Here is a 14,536-nt window from a genome sequence, read left to right on the forward strand (position 1 = left end):
GGGAACCAAGACCAACGAAATGGTCAAGTCTATTCGTAACAGAAAGGGTCTTGCTCCTGAAGTACCCACTTCTGATCGTTTCCTGGATAAGCTGTAAGAATTTGCTGTATAAAGGTAGTAAGGCTTTTGATGTGTTTGTTTCCATACATGGAGTTAGAATATGTCTTTAGGATTATGTACTCAGTGCGTTTAGAGTAAAAAAAGTATTCCCACACCGGGAATCGAACCCGGATCGGCAGGGTGAGAGCCTGCTATCCTAACCAATTAGACTATATGGGACTAGTATAAGGTGAAATGGTCTACTTATAAATCTGTGATGTGTGATTGAACCTCACAGACATGTTGATAAGGAGAAGTAACTACCAAAAGAATGGATAGAAGAGATTATTTGGAGGGAATACCTATTTCTTGATTATCAAGGAGTTGAACAACTTTTCGCGCCTTTACGACAGTTTTGAATTTCAATTCTCTCAATATGGTGTCTGATGACGAATTCTCTTTTGAGGATAGCAGAGTATTGCTGTTTTGGTCATATTATTTCTCTCTAGGGGGATATGGAGATTGAAGAGGAAGCTCTTCCTCCAAGCAAGGGATCCAAGACTACAGGAGTGAAGGGAAGCAAAAATGGCAAAACTGGATCGAGAGGGAACAAAGTTTCGTCTCCAACTGAAGCAGAGAAGACGATGTCCGGTCAACCAGAAAAGCGACGGAGTTTGGCTGTAGAAGAGAAGTACCAGAAGATGACACAGAGAGAGCATATTATCAAGCGTCCTGATACTTATAGTATGATGTGTCGCTTTTGTTTACTGTGTAGTTGGTTCTGTTGAGAAGTTGACACAGGAAATGTGGGTTTATGACAGCACAAAGAAAGGATTGGTTTATCGGAATGTTACCTTTGTACGTTTGATTGGAGTAATTTAGAATAGGTTCCTGGATTCTACAAGATTTTCGATGAAATTTTAGTCAATGCTGCTGACAACAAACAGAACGACCCTTCAATGGATACTATTAAAGTGACGATTGATCGTGAACGTGGTCGAATCACCGTTTGGAATAATGGAAAAGGAATTCCTGTGGTCATTCATAAGCAATACAATGTTTATGTTCCCTCTCTCATTTTTGGTCAGTTGCTTACTGGCGGCAATTTCAATGATGATGACAAGAAAGTGACTGGAGGTCGGAATGGTTATGGAGCAAAATTGACCAATATTTATAGTCGAGAGTTTCGTGTAGAGACAGCGGACAAGAAGGAAGGGAAACGATTCCGTCAAGTTTGGCGTGATAATATGAGTGTAGCTGAAGATCCTGTAATATCGTCATATCGAGGAGGTGAGTTCACAGAGGTTTCATATGTTCCAGATCTGTCTTTGTTTCATATGGATGGATTTGATGATGATATTGTGGCTTTGATGGAAAAACGTGTATTGGATATGGCTGGAGTGACAGACAGTTCATTAAAGGTCTATTTGAATGGTGAGAAAGTGGATGTTAAGAACTTTGAGGCATATACCAAACTGTATCAAATGGAGAGTACAAGTGCAAATACAAAAGACAATAAGTTGGTGTTTTGTAAGGCTGGAGATCGTTGGGAGATTGCAGTGGGTGTGAGTGATGGTCATCTTCAACAAGTCTCTTTTGTCAACAGTATTTGTACAAGCAAAGGAGGAAAACATGTGGATTATATCGCTGGGAAACTAACAGATTATTTGGCTCCTCTTGTCAAGAAGAAAACAAAGAAAGACGTCAAACCTATGATGATCAAACAATACCTGTACATCTTTGTCAACTGTAAGATCGAAAATCCTGCATTTGATTCCCAAACGAAGGAAACCCTCACAACAGTATCGAAGGTTAGAAATTGGGTCTTTTTTTATTGTTAGAATTTCGGTTCTTTACCAGTTCTGGATGATAAGTTTTTAGCCAAAGTGGCAAAATGTGGTGTTGTAGAAGCTGTTACTTCCTTCTCTCGCTTCAAAGATGATCAAATGTTAAAGAAACAGAGTGGAACTAAAACAGCTCGTAAATTGGACATTCCAAAATTAGATGATGCCAATTTCGCTGGTACTCGTCAGAGTGGAAAGTGTACACTTATTATTACCGAGGGAGATTCAGCAAAATCACTTGTCGTTGGAGGCTTAGCAATCATTGGTCGTGACTACTATGGTGTCTTTCCTCTTCGTGTTGGAATTGAGAAGTGGTGATTTTAATAGTTAGGGAAAGATGTTGAATGTACGTGATGTGACTCGTTCAGCTGTAATTGGGAATGAAGAAATTAAGAACTTGGTTCAGATTTTGGGTTTGAAGTGTTTGTTGATTCTGGGTCTCATGAATAGATTTGATACGGTCTACAAAGATACTTCTTCTCTTCGTTATGGCCATCTTGTGATTATGGCAGATCAAGATTATGATGGTTCTCATATCAAAGGTCTGGTTATCAATTTTATCCAATATTTCTGGCCATCCTTATTAAAGCTAGATTTCCTCCAACAATTCATTACGCCAATAGTGAAGGCAACTCGTGGTAAGAAAGCTACAATGTTCTTTACTATGGATCAATACAAGACATGGCTACGTACACACAATCAAGGAAAGGGTTATTATATCAAGTATGAATAGAAATGATATCTGAAATAGATACTACAAAGGTCTAGGTACCTCAACTCCTCTGGAAGGTAAGGAGTATTTCTCAAATCTTCCACGACATCTGGTTCCATTCAAAGCAATCACAGATGAGGAATGTAGTGAAGTTGATATGGTATTCCGTCGTAATCGTGTTGCTGAACGGAAGGATTGGATTGGAAGTTACACTCCAGGAGTGAGTGTTGATTATGGTATGAAAGAATGTTGATGGTGATAGTTAGCTGTGGATCAGATGGCCTATAAAGATTTCATTGATAAGGAACTGATTTTGTTCTCTCGTTATGATAACACTCGATCGATTCCTTGTGTGATTGATGGCTTTAAGCCTAGTCAACGGAAGGTTCTTTATGGAGCATTTAAACGCAAACTTACTTCAGAAATCAAAGTAATTCAGTTTTCTGGTTATGTATCTGAACACACTGCATATCATCATGGTGAAGCGTCTTTGAATGGAACTATTATTTCGATGGCCCAAGATTTTGTGGGATCTAACAATGTGAATTTGTTAGTACCATCCGGTCAGTTTGGTTCTCGACTATTAGGTGGCAAGGATGCAGCCTCTCCTCGTTATATTTATACCTATCTTTCTCCTATTACTCGATTGATCTTCAAAGAAGAAGATGATGCATTGTGTCGATACTTGGTGGATGAAGGTCAACGAATTGAACCTGACTATTATTTACCAATTATACCAATGGTCCTTGTCAATGGAAGTGAAGGTATTGGAACTGGTTACAGTACCACCATTCCTAATTATAATCCTGTGGATATTGTGAATTACATCAAATCAAAGTTAAATAGTCCTGGTTCATTTTAGGCTTCATTCATAGATACCCCACCTCCTCAACTTCATCCTTGGTGGCGTGGATTTACTGGTGATATCTACAAGAAACCAAATGTGGTCTTTTTTTGGATTCCTGATTTCGTAGGGATATTTAATACGAGGTCGAATCACTGCTTTGGATCCTCTTACCTATGTGATCACAGAGTTGCCTATTGGACGATGGACTCAAGATTATAAGAAGTTCTTGACAGAGATGGTAATGCCTGAGAAGAAGGCTCCATTAATTGCTGATTTCAAAGAGAATCACACTGATACAACAGTTCATTTCACAGTGACGTTAACAGAAGAACAAGCAAAGGCACTGGAAGGCCAAGATCTTTATAAATTCTTTAAGCTGGAGGCAAGTATCACAACCACGAATTTCTATCTGTTTGATCAGGAAGGCCATATCCATCACTATGATTCTCCTCAAGACATTATTGACATGTTCTTTGAATTCCGTCTTCCACTCTATCAGAAACGGAAGGATTTGATGATTGCTACCTTAGAGAAGGATACACGACGACTCCGAAATATGACTCGATTCATTCTTGCTGTTGTTAATGGTGAGTTGATTGTGAACAATCGTCCTCGGAAGGAGATTCTACGAGATTTAGTGCAACAGGGATATGATGCATTCTATCCCACTTCACGAGTAGAGACGTTACCTGAAGACACACCAACTACGGGAACTGAAGAGATTCTTTCTCATGTAGATGATGAAGAGGATAGTTCCGCAGGACTATCATTTGACGAAAAAACTGCCGATTTGAGTAAGGGATATAATTACTTATTGTCGATGAAATTGTGGAAATTGACTCGAGAGGAAGTGGAAAATCTAAAGGAGCAATTAGCATCGAAAGAGAAAGAATTGGAGATTCTTCAAGCCACTCCAGTGAAACAGATGTGGGAGAATGATTTGGATGCATTTGTAGACCAGTTATTGAAAGTAAGAGAAGGAAATGAATATGATTGTAGCTTGAAGAAGCGCGTCTGAAGGAGAAACAGATGGAGGAGAAGAATCGACGTCGTGCTGAGAAGAATCGTCTTGCTGGAAACGGTGCTCATGCTCGAGGTGCTCGTAACAGTATTGCTGGAGTGAGTGATGATGATCTGTCTTCAAGTGATGGTGATGATTATGGTCAAAGAAAGAAGAAGCCTGGTAGAATCATACAGTGAATGTTAGGCATAGTTCACAAAACACCAACTGTGAGGTTGACTGCAAAGGAACAAGCCATGACAGAGCTACAGAAGAAGGCAAATGAGGTACAATCTCGCTTCTCTCTGTCCGGCTATTACAAGTCCCAAGTAAAGGATCCTACTCCAGAGATGTTAGCAGATATGAAGAGTACGATGGATCCAGAGACGGGTGAGGTTGTGAAGGTGAAGAAGACTCGACGTGTAACTGTGAAGAAAGAAGAAGGAACTACGAGCAAGAGTAAGAGTGGTCGTGGAAAGAAGGCAAAGCAGGATGAAATGACTCTAGAATCAGACAACGAGTCGGAGGAACTGGAACTGACCGATGAGTCTGAAGATGATGTGATCCGGGATAATCGTGCTGCCATTGCTGCAAGGAAGAAACAAGAACAACGAACTACAACCGATGCTAAACAGAAGGTTCTTGACAAATCATCCGAGGTGAAGGAGAGTGCTCAAGTCACTGAACCAATAGAAGAAACGATGAAGATCTCGACTGTGGCCAAGAAGCCGACAGTGAAACGACTGTCAGTGGAAGCGAATCTAGACTCTCAGAAGAAACCTACGAAGACAACAGGAAGGAAAAAGGCGACGAAACTTCCTGAGAAAGAGAATATGATGGAAGAAGAGGAAGCACCGACAAAGAACGTGGAACCTGCTATTTCGGAGGATTCTGATGAAGACAGTTATATTCCTTTGGCACAACGTCTAAAGATGAAGATGCAGGATGAGAAGCGATCGAGTATTGTGGATGAACTTGCAAGCACGAAGACAACAGTACCTGCAGCGAAGAAACGCCGTGCGACGAAGAAACCTGTAAAGAAAGCTACGAAAGATGATTCAGATAGTTCAGATTCGCTCTTTGGATTTTGAATAACCTTTTGAGAATGTGTGTTTGTGAGTTAATAAAAGTAGATCAAAGAAGATGAAAAAAGTACGAAAAGAGATTCGATCCTGAAGATTCGAACACGACGTCTGTAAAGATGGTTCATTGCGTCTGTATTTATTCTTTTATTGAACTTATCTCAGGAATGAACCTTACATTTACACCTGTACCGCCTTCGCTAGGGTAATGAAGGATTGGATGGTGTTATCGAGTAGGTCGTATTCACTTCCGAAAACAATGGGAATCCCTTTCAATTACTTCAATTATATTCGTACTTGATGCGATAATGGAATTAATGGTAGATGCTTTTAGTTTGCCTTCTTGGGTGTTGCGAAGACGGAAAAGTAATAAAGGAGATAGTATGGATCCTTTGTAATTCTTTGTAATGACAACTGATGAATAGAAATGGAAATGCGAGTCATTCCAGCCCTCATATTGACAAAGAGGTAGTCTTTGACGTCATTATGGTTACTATCGATATGGACTGTTAGTTGTTTTAATATTTTTTACTTCCTGTTTTCTACAAACAAGCCAATCCCCTTTCAATAATCTATACTGACAAATATCCTTAAGAGAAATCCTTGTCAATACCATTATTACCACTTTCATAGGATACAAAGCCATTTGAGTTTCCCCGAACAGGAACCACTGGTCCAGGCATATAGCGATAGGAAGACATTCCCATCATATAATTATATGGTTGCTGCATCGACGACCAGTAGTACTCCATAGGAGTAGGATAGTTAAAATCATTCTGTCCTGATTGATACATTGATTGTGCTGAATAGACGGAAGCATTAGGATAGGATTGTTGGAACATTGGAGCTACATACATCTGAGAAGGAACTGCACCCTGCGTTCCTGATGCTGTGAATGGTGACGACGACTGTGTTGAGAATGAAGGAAGAGTGCCTACGGGTTGCTTTGCGGAGGTATCTTCTATCGAATTATGCCTCTCCACCACTCCTTACCAGACTTTTCCTCAATATGTTCAGATGTAGGAATCTCAACAGGATCATCCAGATCAACCCCCACATCCAACACTCCATTCTCAAGAATATGATATTCCCGTGTGACAGGTATTGATTTCCATTTCAATTGATTTGATATGTACTGATCATAATCTGCTCCTTCCAAGAAGAATTCAGAATTATCCTGCTGAGACTGTTTAGAAGGTTTTGTGGTTTGAAGAGTTGAGCGATTCGAATTAGAAGAGAATGAACGCGAAGATGACTCCACCGTCTCACGGCCAGTACGGTTCGTTCGATCTGGATGACTGTTACGATCTGTTGACCACTTGCGAAATCGGTCTGATTCCCACGGGCGACTAGAGGACCTTTTCTCACTCTTCTCCTGGGTATCATTTGGTTGCTTCTTCATCTCATCACGATCACTATTAGGAAAACGTTTATTTGTTCTTTCCTGGTCAGTATTTGCAGACTTCCTCTCTGTTCTATCACGATCCTCTGTCTGGAACCGTCTATCAAAAGATTCATATCTTCTTCGTCGCATTCCTCTTCTATCTGGCATCTCGTGTCGATCATTCAGTATCTCATGGCGATCTACTGACGTCCTTCGACTTCCATATGATGACGATTCCTCCTCCGGAACCACACGATAGAAGTTAGTATCACCAGGAGGACGACGAGGAAGTCCTCTCTTAGGCTGTACTCTGGGATGTGAAGATTCTGCAGCTTTTACACTAGCCGATGCTGTGATGTTTACAACTGGAACAGAAGGTTTTACTGGCTCCTCCGTCGGTTGATTCACTACCACCTTTGCCGTACCGTAATCTTCCATACCCTGACGAGTCACACTCGCTACCTCCATCTCTCGGAACCGTTTGGCATCCTCTCGCTTCAATTGCTGTTCACGCTCATAAGCTAAACGTTCCGCTTCTTCTTGCTTCATTTGAATACGGATCTTATCATCTTCAGAAATAGGATCAGGATTCTTAGGAACAACGGAGAGCTTTCGAACATCTTGACTTTGAGGAAGGGGAGTTTCCGTCACCTTCTCTACATGGATACTCTTGGATGGTCTATAATCAAAAGGCAAATCCAAACCCAACGCTTTATCCTTTGGTTGTACTACGGATGTGGATTCAGTTTGGCTGTCCTCATCTAAACATGAATTCAGACATTCAAATCTACTGACCAGAAAATTCCGAGTCCCTTCTCCCCATACAGTTGAAGGTGGAATCTTCTTTGTATTTGAATCTGGTATTTTGGACTCCTTCGACAAGGGTCCAGATTGGGTCACGGCTTTAGTACCACTCGAGTCAATCTCGCTTTCAGTAAATACAGATTTCGCTTTAATAGGAAGGGGAACAATAACACTGCCTCCTGATGTCTTCGTCGGACGGCGATTCTTGAAGTGCCCTTGGCTTCCAGCAGGTCGAAGTAATCGGCTTGCTACAATGCAGATTAGATAGGAACTAAATAACACAAAACATACCTTTTGCAGGCTTATCACGAGGTCCTATTAGAGATGATGTAGAGAACGCTGCTTTTCCGGAATATGAAGACGAATCATTTGTTTTACGATTGTTCTCACCAGAACGATTCATAGAAAGCCTAAAATGATTGTTATAATCCAATACTGACAGACAAGATAATTTGAGTGACGATAATTGTCAGTATTTTTGGAATTCGATCATATTATTTTGTTTTGATATTGATTCTATGGACGGAGTGCTGACTACGTTTGATGAGTTTTTGGACCATATGAAGAAACACATGACTGACCTTCATTCAGAAGTCATAATAAACGATCGTTTATATTCCCCAGAAGACTATCCAAAGCTGAAATCTGTAGTTGTGGAGTCAGGAATGGCTTTTGTTCTGTTTTTGATCATTAGCCAGCCAAATGGAACGCAATATTTCAAAGCTTCATCTATTCTACTCCAGTATGACGACAGAGGCATTGATCCCTCTTATGAGAGACATTGAAACAGTGTTTATCACTGTTGTTCAAAGTGCACGTCTCTTCATGAGCTGTGGACTCACAGAAGCCGCCAAGAAGGAAGTAATGACTGGTATCGAGTAGGGATGTGTAGGATCAATAATCGCTAGAATTGTATATGAATCCATTATCAATCTTATTGAGCATTGTAAGGAATGTTATGTTGCCGTATAAGAATTATGTCTTGTTGATGCGTAGAAAGTCCGTTCTCTGTCTCCTTCGATGACAGGAGCGGTTTGGGACGCATGCAAGAAGTTGAATGGATTAAGTGATAGCAACAAAAAAGCTTGTATGAAGGAAGTTCTCCGTTCTGTGAGTGTTACTCGTGATATTCGCAAAGAATGTGAAGAATTCTTAGAAAATGGAGATGAAGATGACTGGGATGGTCTTTTAGATGATGATGACGAGGGATTAGAAGGAGAAGAAGTTGTAGAGAGTGGCCGTTCAGAACAAGTGCAGATGGAATTACAGAACTCCATCGCCAGTTTGCAACATTTGCTGGAAGCGGTTTTCAAGTGGGTTGATCTAATTTCGCTTTTCTGTAGACTATATTCGACGTCCTTCCCTGAAGATTTGTCAAGTGAGATGGTTGATCAAGTGAATAGAGTTTCGGAAATTGTGAGATAGAATGTGGTATATTATGTAGATTAGTCAACTGTGCAAAGATGCAGACAATCTGGGGATGATGATTTATGGATCTGAGAAGAATGATGTGGAGGTAGTTAAACAGACTGGTACTGATTTAGCGAATCTATTGAAAGCACTTGAAGAGGTTGTGTAGGGAATAAGATGGGAATGTGATAGTTAGAGGGAAGAACCAGCTACAAATCGTTGAAGAAGCCAAAGCGAATTGCATGAAATGTTTGGATGCGATCGAATCTGTCCTTTTACATGTTTCATTCATAAACACGTTCGCAATACTAATTACCATGTAATAAAGGAATCCTTAAAAGAATAGGAATTACAAGATGGAATAAGAAGTCGACCAGAAGTAACTCTATAACGACACAACGAATATAGCCGATTCATCAAGTCATCACTAAATGGGTACACATATGGACAAGAAGAATAATAGGAGTCTATCAGATCCTTTACACACTCTTCATCCGTTAAAATAGAAGTGTGAGATTCCCTAATTTCCGACATAAATACTTCATTCCACCATTGTTTCCTTCTCTTAACATCGATTTTCACTGTTTCAAAATAATCCTTGCGTAGATTCTGCCGATGATTTTTGTTTAAGTAGATAGCTCGTCGAATTGCATGTTTCATTCCTTCGACTGTTAGATTCTGCACTATTCTTCGTGAAGATGGGACGAAATGACCTATTCTTAATTATTTCGTCAAATAGATACAAGGATAACTAAAGAGAGGAGCTTCCAGCAAGTCCTCATTCCCCCATACTTGTAACGATACTACACTATTCATTTGAACCAATGCGGCATGCATGGCCGTAAGTACAACTGAAAGAGGAAAATCTCCTAAAGACTAGAGATAAAGAAAATGGAAAATGCTAACTTGAAGGGCATCAATCCAAGAATGATCCCATATGCCATGAACTGCCCGATATTCGCCCTTTTCATCATATTCGGTTGGAGGCATATAAGTATATGAAAAATGACCATAGACATGCTGAGGTTGGTCAACGCTCACAACAACACATCTTGAGTTAATAGATTGGTGAAAAAGATGACGAATCCGAGGGTTTGTATCAGTGAGCCAGATCATCGTATGGTACCTAGAATAAATCTTTAACCATATTGCCTACAATGTGTTATTCACATTCAATATTTCAGATGGAAAAACAGTTTTGTCGCAACTCGAACACTCCAGATAGACAAACAATTGATCACTTGGATTATTCTACAATCTAATAATTTCATCAAACATACAGAAAGAACTCTAGGTTCTCTTTGACCACTGAGTGAAGCAGCTCGTTTCATATCCCCTTGAATAACGCTAATTAGTAGATTGATGTTTACAGAAGGTCCCAAATAGTTAATATGACTCCAGCAAGACGACATGAACGTTTTGGAAGGAGAAAGCTGCGATACCACATTTTGTAAATCCTTGAAACTGTTAACTGTGGGGCTGTTATTTGAAGTTCTCACTGATGGTACCAACACCACGATGTTCTCTCTTGAAATCCCAGATACAACTAAATACTAGCATTTAGAAGCAACTCGTATATCTCTTACGTCATACATGCGACAGAGACGAGAAAGCTTCAAAGACGATGAGTTGGTACTCTCCTCACCATACAACACTGCTAGGTTGAAACTAAAACAACCTGGCAACAGAAGGAGGAATAACAGAATCATTCCATGATTTCTGAAAAGTAATCCGAACATGGAAGTGGTTCTAATTTGGTGGAATTGTGTATTAGTGAAGTAAAATCAAATGGGTGGACGTCAATAAGCCAGAAACAATGACTAATGAAAATTTTGCAGTTGGGAAAAATCAGTTTCAGAACTTTAACTGAGTATAACAAACAATCAATTTACAATTGGAATATGAACCATACTTTATCATACGTTCATGAGAAACTACCTTGAATAGCCGTTTGTTAGGATGAAGAAAGGATGTACTATTTGCATCACTTAAGAACTTATTCTTATATGGAGATCTAATCGTGAAATAAAAGATCTAGGTCTACAGAATGTGAGGAACTTCAATCAAAAACCCATCACGGAAAACTTTGAATTCATACCCCTTATATCGAAGATGTTCAACCCACTCTTGATTGTTATAACCATAGTTCACGAATCGTTTATCGAACAGAGGAATATTGACGGTTTTCCGAACAACCACAAACAAAACTACCTCTTTGAAGTTACAGCAAGTAAAGTTAAGAAGAAGTTCCTCGGATGAAGCCTTTGTATTCACCTGAGAGGTATTGCGCCATGTAGGAGATAGTAAATCATGATGTTAAAGTAACTGTGTAATAGCTAAAACAGGGATATTGGACATTCACTGGAAGAGATATAGGGAAAAGCACGAGATGATTCCAATACTTCAACATTCCGTGGTACATATTGTGGAAACCTATACTATTATGTTCTTACTTCCTCGTACATATCGACGCAATCCATCAACACAATGGCTTCACGACCTGATGGAATTGTAAACACAGGTAGCACAATAGCCAAATTATCTTGCTCAAGACGGGTTTTAGGGAGTTTCAATAAGTTCTGATACAAGGTCTCTTAGAATGATCTCATCAACATGTTCCTACCACTCGGCCAAGTATCCACATCCGCTACCAAGAAATGGCTTGTTTCAACTGCAGCGATACCTATGTTCCTAAGAATATTGACAGGATAGATCTCTGTCATCGGACCTAATACAGGAATCACCTTTTGATATGGTTTAAACTTGATCCCTGCTAACTCTGTCATGAAAAAATCCTTTTCATTGGCTTGTACGTATACTACTGCTATAGCTGGTCTATCATGAATTCTATGCAATACAACTAACCCTTTCCATCGTAATAATACAGAGTGAAAGCAAGGGAAACGAGCAGCACTACGAATAAAATACTGTCATCAGGAATACGTCATATGAGTAATAAAAGTGATATCAAACTTGTCGGTAACATTCGTGGTTTCAAACATTGTTGCATTGAATAGAGAATCGATTATAGGATCTAGCACATGTTCCTCTCCAGTATCTCTATAGTGATAGTGATTAGAGGTCAATAACGATTGTTTCGAAGATTTGGTATCTGTTGACATAAGCTGACCAGAACTGGATTCAGTAATCGATTTTATATAATTCAAATCAGACATTTTTAGCTTCTTTTTCGCGGTCTCCATATCATTTCCTCAACATACCTTCTACATAATTGATTTTATCACGATTATTTAAAAAATCGAGTTGCCGAAGCGATTTCATATTCATTGAACTACGTTATCATGTTCTTCTCATACACTCATACAGGAAGACAAGTGAAACACTAAGTAAGCAGCCAATGAAGATAAATGAGCTACGAGTGCCATCCGATATCATTGGCTTAGAAAAAAAGAATGCTGTGATCAACTAAACATAGATGCACCTGAATATCTACTACATCAGTTTCTACCAACAAATATAATTCGCAAGAACAAAGCAACTCAACTTATGTCAAATTAATCTCTTCTTCCTCACCAGCACCTCCCAAAGTCTTCTTCACACGTAGCAGCATCGTTGTCTTCCAAGGATCCAAGGGTGAAATGCTATCGTACTCAAAGACATGTTCCGTGAAATCATCCACATTCATATTTTCCACATCATTTGTCAAATCATCCAACAATTTGCATTCTCGAGAAGATCCAAATGTGTAGTCCATTTCCTTGTAGCGATCCAGTTGTTGACGCATAGCAACAATATCCTATTCATTACTCCTTCCTCTGAATCTATACGCCTCGAACAAGATAAAGAATTCCAGCACAGAACAAATGACCCTTCGCGTTGAACTTCAGCACATTCTTCTCCAAACAGGCCTGAGCCACCTGCTCATAGATCCGAATTGCATCTTCATATTCCTCCATCAATGCACTGAAGTGAGCAACCTTCAAAAGACACTGATTAGCAGCTGCAACACTATCTTCTCCCATGAAATAGTCTGCTGCCTTCTGGTAATGCTGGACACACTTCTTAGACTCGTTGTTACTCTCGTACATCTCACCAACTTCCTTCTCAAGTTTCGCAGCATTCGCAAAACGTCCCATATCACAGAACAGAGCAATGGCCTCCTGATACAGTTCGACAGCCTTATCAAGGTCTGACTAATTCTTAAGCAAGTACAACAACAACAACCTTTTTCATACATACAGCAGCATCTATATATGCAGAAGCAGCGTCATGATTCTGCTCCAACTGAATGTAACACTCGGCTGCACGGCCAAAAGCAGCTCCAGCTTCCGGCCAATACTGAGCAACCTTGTATTGGTTTGCAGCCTTCTTGAATAGTTCAGCCGCATCTTCAAACTTTCCGGTTTTGTTGAAGAGAGAAAACTTGTTCAATCTGGCTTCTCCCTGTTTCTAAATTAACCAATCTATATATACCTGTTTCATTAATTCATCACCCTTCTTATTCGACATGCTTTGTTTCTATTTGGTGAGTTTAGAAAGATTGAAGCCAGATCCAAAATTTCGGAACTCCAAATTTCGATATTGTGTTTTGCGTCCTTGTTTTCTCCTTATTGAAGTCCATTCACGGTTTCTTATTCTCACTATTGTCTTGTGACCATCCATTATTTGCCAATCACCAAATCTCCATATATCAATCTAGAATACACTCAAATGTTTCAACAAACACATGACTGAGATATGAAAACTGATTAGCAAGAGGGGAATAGACACTTTCTGGTAACAGGCTTCAAGTCATGGAAACATACTTCCAGTCTCTTGTCAAAGGTGTTGTCCAGAACCAAACGACCACTGTGTCCTTCCATGATAATACCTCCGGCGCAAGAAATCATTGGAGTACCATCAGGAGGAGGAGGAAGCATCTTACTCTCTTCCTCATTCAGACTCACACTCACCTCTACATCCTCTCCACACTCTTCCTTCATCATTCTTACAAACGTATCACGAGCACAAGGAATAATCTCACGAACCACATCCATATCCACCTTTCTACAACGAACAACGATATCTGGTTCCTCAATCTTTATCAAACCCTGAATAATAAGATCCTTCAGCACCTCTTTGTATTTCTCCACATCCTTTGTACTCAACTCAGCAAGTCGAGCCTTTGCAAGTCCATATAACTTGTTCAAAAGGTCGTCACGGGCCACCATTCGTCTCTTGTTCTGTCTTCCAATCTCTGCAGACTGCGCAATACGTTGTTGAACTTGCAAGTCTTTCTCCTTCTTCGCATACTCCTCCTGCACTTTCATCTTTCCTTCTTGAGCGATTGTCTGACGATCAATGTCAAACTCCTCCTGAGTCTTGATCTTGATCTCAGTTGCCTTTTCAATCGCTTCTTGCTTGATGAACTCACACATCTGCTCAATTCGTTTGTCTGTATCAGAAGCACTCAT

At 39.9% G+C, this 14,536-nt stretch overlaps 5 protein-coding genes across 5 annotated transcripts; 2 read left to right on the forward strand and 3 right to left on the reverse strand.

The window, feature by feature from the left end:
• Positions 1–475: 475 nt before the first annotated feature.
• On the forward strand, positions 476–5,533 carry JH06_3833 (DNA topoisomerase II; the record flags this gene model as incomplete). The annotated part of the gene is made up of 13 exons (XM_014670507.1): positions 476–514; positions 549–783; positions 815–897; positions 927–1,850; positions 1,881–2,180; positions 2,215–2,303; positions 2,334–2,606; positions 2,635–2,831; positions 2,862–3,440; positions 3,471–3,538; positions 3,570–4,412; positions 4,442–4,625; positions 4,656–5,533. 13 exons carry the CDS (start codon positions 476–478, stop codon positions 5,531–5,533), a joined length of 4,692 nt encoding a protein of 1,563 aa, XP_014525993.1.
• A 2,881-nt stretch (positions 5,534–8,414) lies between these two features.
• JH06_3834 (hypothetical protein) lies at positions 8,415–9,291 on the forward strand (the record flags this gene model as incomplete). The annotated part of the gene is made up of 5 exons (XM_014670508.1): positions 8,415–8,590; positions 8,621–8,678; positions 8,709–9,025; positions 9,056–9,128; positions 9,157–9,291. 5 exons carry the CDS (start codon positions 8,415–8,417, stop codon positions 9,289–9,291), a joined length of 759 nt encoding a protein of 252 aa, XP_014525994.1.
• A 2,272-nt stretch (positions 9,292–11,563) lies between these two features.
• JH06_3835 (glycosyltransferase-like protein) lies at positions 11,564–12,124 on the reverse strand (the record flags this gene model as incomplete). The annotated part of the gene is given in 4 exon segments (XM_014670509.1): positions 11,564–11,715; positions 11,746–11,969; positions 11,988–12,035; positions 12,066–12,124. The coding sequence occupies 4 exon segments, from the start codon at positions 12,122–12,124 to the stop codon at positions 11,564–11,566; spliced, it is 483 nt and encodes a 160-aa protein (XP_014525995.1).
• Positions 12,125–12,627: 503 nt separating this feature from the next.
• JH06_3836 (hypothetical protein) lies at positions 12,628–13,592 on the reverse strand (the record flags this gene model as incomplete). Its single annotated transcript, XM_014670510.1, has 4 exons — positions 12,628–12,879; positions 12,911–13,276; positions 13,308–13,526; positions 13,557–13,592. 4 exons carry the CDS (start codon positions 13,590–13,592, stop codon positions 12,628–12,630), a joined length of 873 nt encoding a protein of 290 aa, XP_014525996.1.
• Positions 13,593–13,831: 239 nt separating this feature from the next.
• Positions 13,832–14,500, reverse strand: JH06_5814 (V-type proton ATPase subunit; the record flags this gene model as incomplete). The annotated part of the gene is made up of 1 exon (XM_014670511.1): positions 13,832–14,500. The coding sequence occupies one exon, from the start codon at positions 14,498–14,500 to the stop codon at positions 13,832–13,834; it is 669 nt and encodes a 222-aa protein (XP_014525997.1).
• Between the last annotated feature and the right edge of the window lie 36 nt (positions 14,501–14,536).

Source organism: Blastocystis sp. subtype 4 (assembly GCF_000743755.1).
Source record: "Blastocystis sp. subtype 4 strain WR1 chromosome Unknown seqid_0264, whole genome shotgun sequence".
In the NCBI taxonomy this organism is placed as follows: domain Eukaryota; class Bigyra; order Opalinata; family Blastocystidae; genus Blastocystis; species Blastocystis sp. subtype 4.